Source organism: Lampetra planeri, chromosome 63 (genome assembly GCF_965212315.1).
Source record: "Lampetra planeri chromosome 63, kcLamPlan1.2.h2, whole genome shotgun sequence".
Classification (NCBI taxonomy): Eukaryota; Metazoa; Chordata; class Hyperoartia; order Petromyzontiformes; family Petromyzontidae; genus Lampetra; species Lampetra planeri.
In genome coordinates, this window is record NC_136169.1 from 1,529,026 (window position 1) to 1,544,241 (window position 15,216).

At 54.2% G+C, this 15,216-nt stretch overlaps 1 protein-coding gene across 2 annotated transcripts in view; it reads right to left on the reverse strand.

Moving 5' to 3' along the window:
* The window catches only part of LOC144736904 (uncharacterized), a 54,361-nt gene extending 40,414 nt beyond the window's left edge, over window positions 1-13,947 (reverse strand). For both annotated transcript variants that reach the window (XM_078619578.1, XM_078619577.1), the window contains exons 1-2: window positions 13,786-13,947; window positions 8,929-8,990 (exon numbers count right to left, since the gene is read on the reverse strand). In XM_078619578.1, coding sequence (XP_078475704.1) covers window positions 8,929-8,990; window positions 13,786-13,915 — 192 coding nt within the window. In that variant the 5' untranslated portion in view covers window positions 13,916-13,947. The remainder of the gene's footprint in view (window positions 1-8,928; window positions 8,991-13,785) is intronic.
* Window positions 13,948-15,216: the final 1,269 nt, after the last annotated feature.

Below are 15,216 nucleotides of genomic sequence, written 5' to 3' on the forward strand. Positions count from 1 at the left end.
CGTTCTTTTTTTATTTGAAAGAATAAAAAAAATATTAACTTATTACTTTCCGGGTGGAAGCTCCAATCCTTTACCGTTAAAAAATTATTCAGATTTGAACATCATAAAATGCGTATTTATTTATTTATTTAAAACCGCTAGAATCCGAAATATCTCAAAAACAATAAAAGATAGAACGATGGTTTTCGCTTAAATTGTATTTGCTAACGCTCTTATCAAACAAAAAAAAACCGCAATCTTATATTTTGAATGGTTTCTGAAGGACACCATGCACAAACATGTTTGTGGGGCACTTACAATCGAGATTTGGGGGCCTTAAAATAAAGAACCTCGGATTTTCAGATGTGTCCTGTTGTTTGTGTCCTAAAAGCTACCTGTGTACCACATTTCAGCTTTCTACCTTGTTGGGAAAAACCCTGGAGGTTTTTGAGTCATACATACGTACATAAAGATTAAGGTCTTTATATAGATAATGACGAACAATAAGAGATTAATTTGGAGTGGTGGAGCGGTGGCGGTCCCCGTGCTTTGCGGTTAATCCGATGACCTGAGTTCGATTCCCAGCCACGGTGAACGTCAGCGTGAGAGCAATATCCGAACTGGTCCTTTGCGCCTCCCGTTCATCGTGAAAACGACGGCAGACCGGTTATCGAATCGATGGTGGGGTATAGTCCATGTTGGAATGCCCTCCCATCGGCTCGTTTTCCCCAAGCTCTTAAGCTCCACTCGAGAAACACGTTCATCACCACTTGCCTAATTTACAACTTTGATAATAGTTGCTGATTCATAATTACTTTTTTGGGCTTAGGCCTAACCTAAAGATAAATAAATCACAATATTGAATTGTAATATCGCCTGCGACCAAGAAAAAAAACACCTACACGTTATGGCAGTGCTGTTTGTTATTGGCCACTGACTAATAACAATACATTACATTTATAAAGGGCCTTTCAAGGTGCCCATACATCACCGAAAAAAACATCGCTGGCCAAAGGGGAAGAGAAACACTTCATAGTTTGTGCCTTTTTGCTGCTGTGCTAAACCAAATAAACAACGTGGCCTTGTTTTCGCATCGCCCCGACTTATCGCGGCCGCTCGCAGATGCTCACGCTGATCCCAAACAACCCATCCATTCTCCGCGTTTTCGCTAAAAACAACAACAAACAACAAACTCCACGACGGAATTAGTCGCAGCCCCCCCCCAAAAGTTGTTTTCGGGCGTCCGGAATGCGCTACAGTGACGGCTGAAGCGTTATCGAAGCCGCGTGTTTGCTCCCCGTAAATGACCAGCTGCCGCTGCCCAGTGCTCGCTGCCGCGCTGCTCCTCGACCCTCTGCAGAGGTCGCAAATGGGTTTTGATTCCTTACCCGTACCCGGCCGCACCAGGGTCGCAAACGGGTACCCGTACCCTACCTGATACCCGGCTACCCGTACCCGGCCGGGTATCGGGTAGGGTACGGGTACGAGTACCCGATTGCGACCTCTGGGATGAAGCCATGTTGCAGGCGCGGGTGGGTTGATTCTAGGAACTTGAATTGTGAGAAGAGACACGACGTTGGGAAATGAGTAACAAACGGTTACTCACCAGTGACTCACGGCCTACCCGTACCCGTACCCGGCCGCACCAGGGTCGCAAACGGGTACCCGTACCAGGCCGGGTACGGGTAGCCGGGTATCGGGTAGGGTACGGGTATCGGGTACCCGGTTGCGACCTCTGGCCCTCTGCGACCGCCAAGGAGCGGCGCTCCATTTGAAAGACGGAAAGCGAGAGCGTGCCGCGCGCAAACTGGCGAGGAAAATCAAAAGCTCGCGCTCGGATGCCAGAACCCTCGAGGGGGTGCGGGGGGAGGGAGGAGGCACGCAGGCACACACGGCGCACGGTAAATTTACCCACTGCCTCATAAACACCCTAATTCGTTAAAACGCCGGCCACGCCGGCAAGGACCCGGGGGCGCTCACCCGAGGGAGGCAACCGGAGCGCGCTGGCCCCACCGGGGGGGGGGCGTGTGGCGTGAGGTACCCCCCCCCCACCCGCTTTGAGTTTGAGTTGGGTCAGCGGCGGCCGTGCTGTGTCTCCCGGCCATTAGCGGCTCCCCGCCGAAGCCAAAACAGCGGCCCCGTGGCCCCGCGGCCCTGCTCGGAGAGAGCTCCTTAAGGCGCGCGGAGGTCAAACAGCTGAGACGAATCAGCGTATGGCGCGTGTGGCGGCTCTGCACGGGGGTCGGAGCTCGCGCTGTGTTTAACTTGTTGTGGGGGGGGGGGGGAGTTATTTTATTTTTAACAGAGAGGTTGGTGTGGGACGGAGGGGGACGCGGGTCTGGCAACGTGCTCCGCGTGAACACAGACGAAAACAACTCGCCGTGTCTGTCATCGACAGAAACTTCTCTAGATTAATGCGGACGTTTCGGGTGCTGGCCCAACTACAGGGCAGAGAGAGGAGGGACACAGAGAGATTGGTTGACTGGTCTGTCGGTAGCGACCACAACTTAGCGCTGTGGAGGTCCCCAGAGTGCAAAAATGTAAGGTTGTAATATTTAAAATCAATAAGCTGTTAATGCACCTCTTTAAAATGTTTCTCCACATTAAAAAAGTGTTGTTTTTATTACACATCCCATCAACCACCCACACTTCCAGAAGACCGCGTAGCTGATGGGATGCGTCAAAAATATACTTTAATTGTTAATAGAAAATTATAGAAAGGAGGGGCATTGCTATTAGAGTATTTGCACAAGTATGCAAATGATTATTTTGAGAGTTCAAGGATGAACAGTTTTATCTGCATAGTTTAAAAGAAATCACTCGCAAGTCAACGGCACATGGAAAAACTCGTTTTCACTGATCGTAACTAAAATGTAAACAGTTCGACCCTTCCAATTCGTTCGACCAAATATCGCACGGGGATTGACTTTGAGATGTCGGCGTAATGAACCGAAGGTCAAAATTCTAAGTCACGATAACAACGTGCGTTTTTTTATTTTTGTCATGCAGGGAAAATAGTTTCAAGATTCTTTTTAGGAGACTTCTGCTCTAGGATTGCTTGCTTGGCCAATTGTAGTTCAACTTCACGTCTGGCTTGTTGTGTGGCGGGGGAAATTGGAGAACCCGGAGAAAATACCACACTTACAAAGGGAATGCACTCAAAGCTCCACACAGATTGATTTATTTTTACTTTCCTGCTCCGACGTCGAAAGGCCACCAAAGAGCCGAGTGGGGCCTTGGAAATTTCACAAATTTCACCGACACTCACCACAAGGCACGCATATGGCTCAAACGGATGTTCACTAAGACGCAGACACTCCGACACACATATAGAGGACATGCAGACGCCTCGACAGGCAGACCTGCAGAGATACGCAAACCACAACAGCAGCAGCCGCCATTTGCCGCTACGTGGCGGTGATGTCATCGCAGCGCTTGTGCCAGGCTGTGTGCACTTTGGGGCTAACAGACACAGATATGTAGACAGGCAGAGATAGACACGCAGACACAGACACGTGCAGAAACACAGAGACAACACAGACAGACACAAACACACTTGAGGACATGCACACAGACACGAGGACAGACATACACAAAAACAAATATCCCCCAAGTAGCCTGAACAGACTTTGTTGGGCAAGTGCTGTTCGCGAGCACCTATGAAGGCCGACACAGCACACGACAGAGGGGGTGGTTGATCAGCACCACACCTTTGTTTCCCCGGTGGCGATGTTTACACACCGCACCAGGTACTCATTTCAGGGTGAGTCAACGTAGGGGTGGGGGGCCCAGGAACAGTTAAGATAATCATCACTGGTGTTGGCCGTGAGCAAGAAACGAACTCGGGTCACCAGGTCCGCAGCGCAGTGAGCTAACCGTTACACTTCCGCTCCCCACACACAACAACAACCGCCATTCGCCACTAAGTGGCGGTGACGTCACCACGACGCTTGTGCCAGGCCATGTGCACCTTGAGGCCACGTGAAGTGTCGAACGCCCGCTGGCAGGAGGTCACGGGGCAGACCCAGGTGCCACGGGTCGACTGACCGAGATGACCGAGATGACTGGCTGATGCACCACCTGTGCCCCCTACTGTGCCAACTTGCTGTGCTTTAGCCACCCGGCGCTCCGCTCGTTGTTGTGAGCGTCGCTCCTCCGCCCTCCGTTGTTGTTGGAGGGCGACTGCCTCCAACTGCCCAGTAGCGTCCTTCACGAGCCTCCTCCACTGAGGCCGATCTTGACACCGCTGGTACCAGTCATCGGCAAGTCCACTCAGCTCCACGTCCTCCTGTACCACATCACTCCATCTCTTCTCTAGCCCGTGCCGCGCCCGTTTAGCCCCCTCGATCCGGCCGAACAAAAGCTGTTTAGGCATGCGGTGGCTGGGCATGCGGGCTACATGACCCAGCCAACGCAGCCTTGCCTGCCGGAGGAGCTCACTGATGGGACTTTGCCCAGATCTTTCAAGGACTTGTGAGCTCCTCACACAATCCAGCCTGGTTAAACCCAGGATGGATCGTAGGCAGGCCAGCCTAAATGTTTCCAACCGGCGAAGATGCTCCACTAGGGGGGTCCACGTTTCGCAAGCATAGAGAAGGGAGGGAATGACCGTGGCCGAGAAGACCTGAAGCTTCGTGCGGAGCGACAGACCAGGTAGCTTCCACACAGCGTTACGCAACCGATGAAAAGATATTGCCGCTCGACTGATTCGGAGTGAGACCTCTGCTGATAAACTGGAGCCGGTCATGAGCACACTGCCCAGGTATGGGAAACTCTCTACTCTCTCCACAACTGCCCCATCACCGATTGGGAGTTGTGGGGGCGGAGTGCCCGATGGTACAAAATACCCAGGCAGGTGCTTAGTTTTGGTGGGGCTGATGGTAAGGCCCCACCTCTTAGTGGCACGCTCCAGTCTCAGCAGCAGCGTCTCCAACTCCTCTTCTGAATGAGCAGCTATTACCAAATCATCGGCATACATAACGTGGTTGACCAATAGGGAGCCATCCCTTGATCGCACCCGGGCGTCGATCAGCCTCCCATTGTATCTGTACCAAATGGTAATTCCCCCGGTACAGCTATTGAAGGCTTCACGAACTACGCAGTCGAAATAGATGTTAAATAATGTGGGAGCCAGAGGACATCCCTGTCGCACCCCAAGGTGTACAGGGAAAGGCTCCGACTCCCGGCCACGTAGTTTTACCCGGGCCCGCTCACCATCATGAAGGTCCTTAATGATCGTGAGCAGAGGGTCAGGGACTCCGAAAGCACGAAGAACAACCCAGAGCCCAGTCCTACTGATGGTATCATAGGCCTTGACCAGGTCAATAAAGCAGAGATGTAGGTCTTTTTGGAATTCCCTACACCTCTGCTGTAGCAGACGGACAGAAAATATGGCATCTGTGCAGGACCGCCCTTTCCTGAAACCACATTGGGGCTCCGCAAGCCTCTCCTCAGCATGCCTAGCAAGGCGATGTTGAATAATCCTTGCCAGGACCTTACCCGGCACACTGAGGAGTGAGATGCCCCTGTAGTTGTTACAGTCGGTACGGTCCCCCTTCTTAAAGAGGGGGACCACCAGGGCATCCTTCCAGTCCTGCGGAACCCGTCCAGTGGTCCAGACTGTTGTTATGATGTCATATAGGGCAGTCTGTGCACAAACGCCACCCTCCCTCAGCATTTCGCCTGGGAGATCATCTCTGCCCGGTGCCTTCCCTGGTCTCAGACTCCGGATCGCCCTCAGTACTTCCTCAACAGCCGGTACCTCAGCCAGCCACTCACAGGGGGTGACCTCTTCCAATATTTGAGGCACCGCAGCCTCAGCAGGGTTATCCCCACTTTGTGCCATGATGTTTTCCTGTCTGAGAGATTTTCCCTCCCCCAGGACCTCACAGAAATGCTCAGCAAATCTGCAAACCTGTTCCTGGGGGTCGGAGATTGGATCACCGTTTTTTCCTCTAATGATGGTAATAGGTGTGGCGCTGCAGGTTACTTTTTTGATGGAGTTAAATAGTGATTTGTGATCGCGGGCCACTGAGGCAGACTCCATCTCCTCAGCAACCCGCGACCACCACCCATCCTTACAGCGCCTCACGGCTCTCCGAACCTCCGAGCGAAGACTGCGGTAAACCTCCTCATTCTCTGACGTGGGATGCTGTAGGCGATGAGAGTGGGCCTGTCGCTTTTTCTCAATTAACCTGAACACCTCCTCCGTCAGCCAGGGTTCCCGGGGAGGTCTGGACCGCGTACCCAAAGCAGCCATTGCAGCTGCATGAGTCACAGTCTTAAACCTCGCCCATTTACCCTCGACATCAGGTGGAGTGGGGGACGATGCCAACCCCAGCTGCAAGCGATGATGAAATTCTCGCTTGCAACTTTCATCAGCTAACTTAGACCAGGCCACTTTTGGTTGGAATGGGATCCTGGGTGTACACCCACCACCGGAGTGGAAGAATGGCAGGCGCATCTTGCAGATGACTAGTCGATGGTCAGAGGGCAGATCAGCTCCACGGTAGGTCCTGGTGTCAAGGACATGGGCTCGCATCCGCTGGTCCGTCACTACGTAGTCCAGCAGATGTTCTTGCTTGGACCCGGCATGCATCCATGATGTTGTGTGGATGCGCCGATGCCGGAAGAGCGTGTTGGTAATTACAAGCCCATGGGCTGCACAAAAATCTAGCAGCCTCCTACCGTTATTATTGAGCTGATCTGGCCCATGCCTTCCAATCACTCCAGACCAGGTGCCAGTATCATGACCAACTCGGGCATTGAAGTCACCCAACAAGATGACTCTGTCCCGAGTGGCCACTTTAGCCAGCACCTGTGACAGGAGGTCATAGAAAGCGTCACACACACACACACAGACACACACACAGACACGCACAGACACGCACAGACACACACAGAAGCGTTTTCTGTAGTTCTCCGCTATTTTTGTGGTACCATCACAATCCACAATGAATGCACGACTCCACCTGAAGCTTGGCTGGGCAGTACTCGTTTTGACCGCAGTATTAATTTGGCTTCCCTTAAACCCTTATAATTGGGATTTGGCATGGGAGCGCTCAACGCTGTAGCCTTGGATTCAAATATTTTAAACCAAAACAGCGATGGGGGGGTGAACAGGACCGGGCCGAACGAACGGGCCTTTTGTTTTTGAAATATGAGGCTACCCACGGCGGTGGGAAGCAAACCGCCACTGCAACTGCAACTCCTCCGCCTCTCGAACACTCGCTCGGCCAGGGCGAGTTTGTTCTCTCCATCGGATAAGGCGGCGGTGGCGCAAAGTTTCCCTTGGCTCTCCATCAGTAGGCCGGTGGTTGGGTGCAGCTCCTTAACCGGTGGGAGCCAGCTGCCCAGTAACGGTCTTGCATCCTCCACACTGGGAGGTGACCGTCCGCTGCCGCCCACGGCGGAGCCGCAGGTTTTTGGGCCACTGACGAAAGCGGCCTGGCCCGAGCTGCCACTTCAGTCGGTCGGTCGGATTTATTTCGGGCAAGCCCCATTGATCTAAAAGCTCTTTTAGATGAACGTTAGCTCAACTCAACGTCATCAGCCACTACATCATGCAGGGCCAGGTGTATGAGCCAATTAATGATTACTTTCCTTGTTTACCCAGGAAAGACTCGCAGAGTCTAAGGATTCGTTTGCCAGGAGGTTCCTGCACAAGTTGTTCGCAGTAGGGTTTACGATGTTGCTTCGTGCGGATCCCAACTGAGTAATTTGCAGGTAAATTTTCAATATTGGGATGTTTTTAGTCAAGACCAGCTACAATGCATCTCATGTCGTTTGGCTATGGGAGGTTACCCCTCCGGAACAGCGGGGAGAGAACAGAAAAACTTCGACACGCAGAAAGGTACCCGAGTTTGAATCGAACACAGGCCCCCTCTCGCTGCGAGACGTTACTACTGTGCCACTCTGCCACCCATCAAAGGCCACTTTCCTGGCTTGACTGTGGCCAGACCTGCATTGTCATTTGAAAAAAAATAGTTGGGATTCCCGATTTTTGGATTTATCAAAATAAAAAAAAATCTAATTTCAGATATCAAATTTGAGACGATCCAAAATGTTTGTTTTGTTCCACACTGATCCAAAAACTGGACGTGACGCCACGCAAAAGACGTCACTTGCCAGTAAGAGTGGCATCTCGTGGCACTATAGTGAGCGGGCAGACACTTGACATGAGTACATAATGGAAATATGAAAATCTAAAATAAAATTCTGAAATTGTCTTTAAATTTCCGAAAAGTCCATGCTCTGAAAATATAATATCCCAAACATCTTCCTATTGTACATCACCATCGTCACCATCATCATCGCCATCTATGGCTTAATATCATGCCTCACTCAATAAGTATAAAACAAGTCCCAAAGTGCCAATGTAATTAATAGCGCACATGGGAACTAATTCTAACTCACGAATACACTATGACCCATACATTAACGCGTCCAAAATGTAGTCCAATTCCGCAGAAGGGCGGACACGATGGCAGACGGACCCGGAATGGAGAGACAGGTGCAGCCTATCTCACCCGGTGCTTTAAACGATGCGTGGCGGTTGGGTAGAGACACGGTGGTGGTGTGGGGAGCGGTGGTGTAGCGGTTAGCACGCTGCGCTACGAACCCGGCCATCTGGGTTCAATTCCCGCTCACGGCCAACACCAGTGACGATTATCCGAGCCGGTCCTGGGCCTCCCCTAGGTCTATTTAGCCTCAAATGAGTACCCAGTGTGGTGTGTAAACATTGCCACTGGAGAGACAAAGGCGTTTGGGCGTGGTGCTGGCCACTCACCCCTCGTGTGCTGTTCCGGCTTTCATAGGTGCTCGCTAGCAGCAGTTTCCCCAACAGTCTGTTAAGGCTACACGGGGAGTCTTTGGTGAGCACGGAGGCGTCTCACACAGTTGGTGGGCTGTGAGTGGTCAACACAGGGTGCCCCCCCCCACCTTACTCACCTTGTCCTGCTTGACAACGGCACAGGCCTTGAGCGCCGCCTTCCACTCCGCGCAGCGCTCCGCTGGGGCACACAGAACGGGGTACAGCACCAAGGTCACCGCGGTAACTCATTCACACATCCACGAGATGCCAAATACGTACGGCGAGTCCTCGCTTGACGTGTGTTCGCGCAACGCGTTGTTGCTGCAACACGGTTCGGATTATTGGGGAGCACTTTTCGCAGAACGCGGCACGCGCACCGTTAGAACGCGGAACGAGCCTCTTGTGATGCGGTTTCTGAGCGGTCGATGACAAGCTACTTTCTTGATTGGTATGGGAATTCTCAGTATAGGCGGGGAGTGATGCGGTACGCGTCAGCCTAGCCCAATTCTCAGTTGTTTGTCCCGCTATGGGATGGCTGCAGGCTGATTTTATAGTGCAAATGCGATTCAAATTAGACATTTTTATTAACCTATTTCTTCATGTCCTGTAATGTACGTACAGGAATTCCTCGCTTTATGTGGACATTTTAGAGAACGCATCTACTGTGTTAAATGAGGAATTACTGTGTTCACCGGATATCACTTATCACAATATCGGTGTAACGTCACTATGTAATTGTATCCCATGGCTTTTACTGGGGATGTTAAAATCGTATTTTGTGCGTTACCAGTAAACTGAATGTAAAATAAAAACCGGTTAAAATACCGTTACCCGTTTGCCGCATGAAACAGAAATGTCTAGAAGGATAAACACGGCGTGTTTATCTTCTTAACTGAGAAAACGTGGGCAAGCTGTCAGGGCGGTGTAGTCACGGTTAGCGCACGGGTTCGATGTCATCTCCAGGTGCAGCAGTGGATATAATTGGTGCAAGTTTCAATCATCCAGCAGCAGTGGATCGATCACGGCTGTTGAGGATGAAGAAGTTTAAATTGCGTGCATTCATGACTAATGTTACACTAGGATCGGTCACCGTTTTCCTGACTTTTGGAACCAGTAACCGATCCTCAAAACATTGACTTTTACTGCCTGAAATACTTAATAATAATAATAGTTAAACTTTTAACGTGCGCAAATTTGCAGACGTAGTGGCCACAACTCAGAGGCGCAGAGCCAAGCTCAGAGTGGCTCGAAAGCATGATTGTAGAGGTGAGTTTTTAAGTCTCTCTTGAAGGAGGCGATTGAGGTGATGCTGCGAATGTGCAGAGGAATATCGTTCCAGACTGTTGGGGCTGCCACCGAGAAGCGGCGCATAGACATGACCATCCTGGATCTCGGTATCAAGAGGAGGTCGTGAGTCGCGCTGCGCAGGCATCTGCCGTGTGCTGAGCTGCAAGTTGTCAATAATGAAGAAAGGTACGGCGGGCAGGCGGATATGAAGGCATTGTGGCAGAGGCAGGCTGTCTTGTATGTGACCCTACTGGCGATGGGGAGCCAGTTGAGAGCACGGAGACAAGCTAGTGAGTCGAGACGGGGATGAGTGTGGGCAATGACGACGCGTGCCAGGTTGTTTTGTAGTCTTTGAAGTTTCTTTAGGTTGCCAGCGGAGGTCCAGACTAGGACGGAGTTGCAATAGTCAAGGCGAGACCCAACTATGCAACATGCCAATGTGTTGGCAATTTCAGTAGGAATATGGAAAGCTTAAACAGTTTCATCAGCTGTAGTTCTCTCAATGTAAGCATGCCCATGAGCCTTCTGCAACCTTTGCGATTTGACTATCTACACCACGCAGGTTGTCAGGAAATGATGTCGTCACACAACCATCAAGCCAACAATAACAACCTGCGATTATAATGGCTAGGAACTATTTATTTGTAACCCGGACTAATCACATTATCGTTATGACTGGGAGCATTAATCACCGTATTGTCAGTTCATAATTATTTTGTACTGAAATATCAACAAAATTTGGAAGAGAAAAAATCCAAAGCAACGATAATGGTGTGGAGCTATACACTTTTAAATATAGATCTAAAACTCATTTCTTAATAACTGCTTTTTGTGTTTAACTTGTTCTTTTCCCCCACACCTCCGATTAGCACGGTTGGCTACGTACGGTACGAAAGAAGTTTAACAAACACACATAGGATGCGGCGATTAAATTATCTGAATGGACGAGACGCGATTATCGGAGCACTTCTATGGTATGACGACGCATCGTAGCTTTCTCCAAGTATCGACGGCTCTCCTACAAACCGGCGTCCCAAGTCAAGCGAAGCTCGGGCCCGCCGTCAAATCTGCGAAGATTTCGAACGCATGGGAGACATCCCGTTGGCGCCGGGCACGGCGCGGGGACACGACGGGGGCTCTTCCAAAAGCCGGCACGTAGTGGCTGTCTGGCAGAGGTCGCAAACGGGTTTTGATTCCTTACCCGTACCCGTACCCGGCCGCACCAGGGTCGCAAACGGGTACCCGTACCCGGTCGTACCCGTACCCTACCCGTACCCGGCCGGGTACGGGTAGGGTACGGGTATCGGGTACCCGGTTGCGACCTCTGCTGTCTGGCTGTCAAACCGCCATGACACCACACGCCTTCCAAGGGCGCTCATTCGCGGTTTACAAATGGCACTGGATACTCATTTGAAGCTGAGTCGACCTAGGGGAGGCCTAGAACCGGTTCATATAATTGTTACCGGTGTTGGCCGTGAGCGGGAATCAAACTCGAGTCGCCGGATTCGTAGCACGGCATGCTAACCACTACACTACCGCTCCCCACTGATAATACATCACACGGCGCGGAACACAGTCACAGGTCAAGTGGCACTGCACGGATCAGCTGCTGGTACTGTCACGGAAGATTTAGCATTCGCTCAGGCCCACTCACCTGCCAAATCAACATTGCCGGGATAACACTTAGCACACCCTCCTCACCTGTACAGGCATTCAGGTGTCGTACCTCTCTCTTGCCAATGAAGGTATCCACTATGTTTTGACATATATCCTCGTCTGTTTACATATTAGTACAATAGCCACCCAGTGTATCTGTTAACCGTGTCAATCACTTAATTTGTAATTTTAATATGATCTGTCTCAATATAATATTCCTGAACAGACTTACGGCTGGATTGTGTGAGGAGCTCACAAATCCTTGAAAGATCTGGACAAAGTCCCATCGGTGAGCTCCTCCGGCAGGCAAGGCTGCGTTGGCTGGGTCATGTAGCCCGCATGCCCAGCCACCGCATGCCTAAATAGCTTTTGTTCGGCCGGATCGAGGGGGCTAAGCGGGCGCGGCACGGGCTAAAGAAGAGATGGAGTGATGTGGTACAGGAGGACGTGGAGCTGAGTGGACTTGCCGATGACTGGTAACAGCGGTGTCAAGATCGGCCTCTGTGGAAGAGGCTCGTGAATGATGCTACTGGCTAGTTGGAGGCAGTCGCCCTCCAACAAAGGAGAGCGGTGGAGCGACGCTCACAACAACGGGCGGAGCGCCGGGTGGCTAAAGTACAGCAAGTTGGCACAGGAGGGGGCACAGGTGGTGCATCAGCCAGTCATCTCGGTCATCTCAGTCAGTCGACCCGTGGCACCTGCTGGGTCTGCCCCGTGACCTCCTGCCAGCGGGCGTTCGACACTTCACGTGGCCTCAACGTGCACTTGGCCTGGCACGAGCGTCACCGCCAATTAGTGGCGGTTGTTGTGTGTGGTGAGGGTGAGTGTGGTGGTGAGGGTGAGTGTGGTGATGGTGAGCGTGGTGAGTGTGGTGAGTGTGGTTATGGTGAGTGTGGTAATGGTGAGTGTTGTGATGGTGGGCGTGGTGAGTGTGGTGATGGTGAGCGTGGTGATGGTGAGTGCGGTGAGGGTGAGTGTGGTGAGTGTGATGATGGTGAGTGTGGTGAGGGTGAGTGTGGTGAGGGTGAGTGTGGTGAGGGTGAGCGTGGTGAGGGTGAGCGTGGGGAGGGTGAGCGTGGTGATGTTGAGCGTGGTGAGGGTGATTGTGGTGATGGTGAGTGTGGTGAGGGTGAGTGTGGTCAGGGTGATTGTGGTGAGTGGTGAGTGTGGTGAGGGTGACTGTGGTGAGTGTGAGTGTGGTGAGGGTGAGTGTGGTGAGTGTGGTGAGGGTGAGTGTGGTGAGGCTGAGCGTGATGAGGGTGAGTGTGGTGAGGATGAGTGTCGTGATGGTGAGTGTGGTGAGTGTGAGGGTGATGGTGAGTGTGGTGAGTGTGGTGAGGGTGAGTGTGGTGAGGGCGAGTAGTTATGGTGATGGTGAGTGTGGTGACGGTGAGTGTGGTGAGGATGAGTAGTTATGGTGAGGGTGTGTGGTGAGGGTGAGTGTGGTGAGGATGAGTAGTTATGGTGAGGGTGAGAGTGGTGAGGGTGAGTGTGGTGAGGGTGAGAGTGGTGAGTGTGGTGAGTGTGGTGAGGGTGATGGTGAGTGTGGTGAGGGTGAGCGTGGTGAGGATGAGCGTGGTGAGGGTGAGTGTGGTGAGGGTGAGTGTGGTGAGGGTGAGCGTGGTGATGGTGAGTGTGGTGAGGGTGAGTGTGGTGAGGATGAGTGTGGTGAGGGTGAGTGTGGTGATGGTGAGCGTGGTGAGGGTGAGTGTGGTGAGGATGAGTGTAGTGATGGTGAGCATGGTGAGGGTGAGCGTGGTGAGTGTGGTGAGGGTGAGTGTGGTGATGGTGAGCGTGGTGAGGGTGAGTGTGGTGAGGATGAGTGTAGTGATGGTGAGCATGGTGAGGGTGAGCGTGGTGAGTGTGGTGATGGTGAGCGTGGTGATGGTGAGCATGGTGAGGGCCCTCGCTGTCAGGGTGGTGAGTGTGAGGCCCCCGTGGTGTTAGGGTGAGGCCTTGGCAGTGAGTGCGAAGGCCTTCGCAGTCAGGGTTTGTGAGTGTAAGACCCGCGCAGTGGTGGGTGGTAGTGGTTGGTGGTGGGTGGGTGGTACCTCTCTTGGCGGGGTCCCCCTCCTCCAGGAAGCCCCGGAACCTCTCGGTGAGTTCGCCGTCCCTCACGCGTCCCCCCTGGGCGAGCAAGAACTGCAGGACCCGGTCCAGAACGGGACCCCCCTCAGCCATTGCCTGCCTCGCTCTCGGGTTCGCCGCCGCCGTCGCCGCCGGCTCCTCCCCCCCCCCTCAGTCCCGTCCCCCCCTCAGTCCCCCCCCCCTCAGTCCCCCCCCCTCAGTTCCCCCCCCCCTCAGTCCCCCCCCCCTCAGTTCCCCCCCCCCTCAGTCCCCCCCCCCTCAGTCCCCCCCTCAGTCCCCCCCCCCTCAGTTCCCCCCCCCCTCAGTTTCCCCCCCCCCTCAGGTTTCCCCCCCCTCAGTGCCCCCCTCAGTTCCCCCCCCCCCCCTCTGTTCCCCCCCCCTCAGTTCCCCCCCCCCCCTCAGTTCCCCCCCCCCTCAGTTCCCCCCCCCTCAGTTCCCTCCCCCCCCTCGGTCCCCCCCCAATGTCCCCCCCTCAGTCCCCCCCCCCAGTCCCCCCCCCCCAGTCCCCCCCCCCTCAGTCCCCCCCCTCAGTCCCCCCCCCTCAGTTCCCCCCCCTCAGTTCCCCCCCCCTCAGTTCCCCCCCCCTTAGTCCCCCCCCCCAGTCCCCCCCCCCCCTCAGTTCCCCCCCCCTCAGTTCCCCCCCCCCTCAGTCACCCCCCTCAGTCCCCCCCCCTCAGTCCCCCCCCTCAGTTCCCCCCCCCCTCAGTTCCCCCCCCCCTCAGTCCCCCACCCTCAGTCCCCCCCCTCAGTTCCCCCCTCAGTTCCCCCCCCCTCAGTCCCCCCCCCCAGATCCCCCCCCCCCTCAGTCCCCCCCCTCAGTCCCCCCCCTCAGTCCCCACCCTCAGTTCCCCCCCTCAGATTCCCCCCTCAGTCCCCCCCCCCTCAGTTCCCCCCCTCAGTCCCCCCCCTCAGTCCCCCACCCTCAGTTCCCCCCCTCAGTTCCCCCCCCTCAGTCCCCCCCCCTCAGTCCCCCCCCTCAGTTCCCCCCCCTCAGTCCCCCCCCCTCAGTCCCCCCCCTCAGTCCGCCCCCCCTCAGTTCCCCCCCTCAGTTCCCCCCCCCTCAGTCCCCCCCCTCAGTCCCCCCCCCAGTCCCCCCCCCTTCAGTCCCCCCCCCCTCAGTTCCCCCCCCCCTCAGTTCCCCCCCCCCTCAGTTCCCCCCCCCCTCAGTCCCCCCCCAGTCCCCCCCCCCTCAGTCCCCCCCCCCCTCAGTCCCCCCCCCCCTCAGTCCCCCCCCCCTCAGTTCCCCCCTCCCCCTCAGTTCCCCCCCCCCTCAGTTCCCCCCCCCCCCCCAGTTCCCCCCCCCCAGTCCCCCCTCAATGTCCCCCCCTCAATGTCCCCCCCTCAATGTCCCCCCCCTCAATGTCCCCCCCTCAATGTCCCCCCCTCAATGTCCC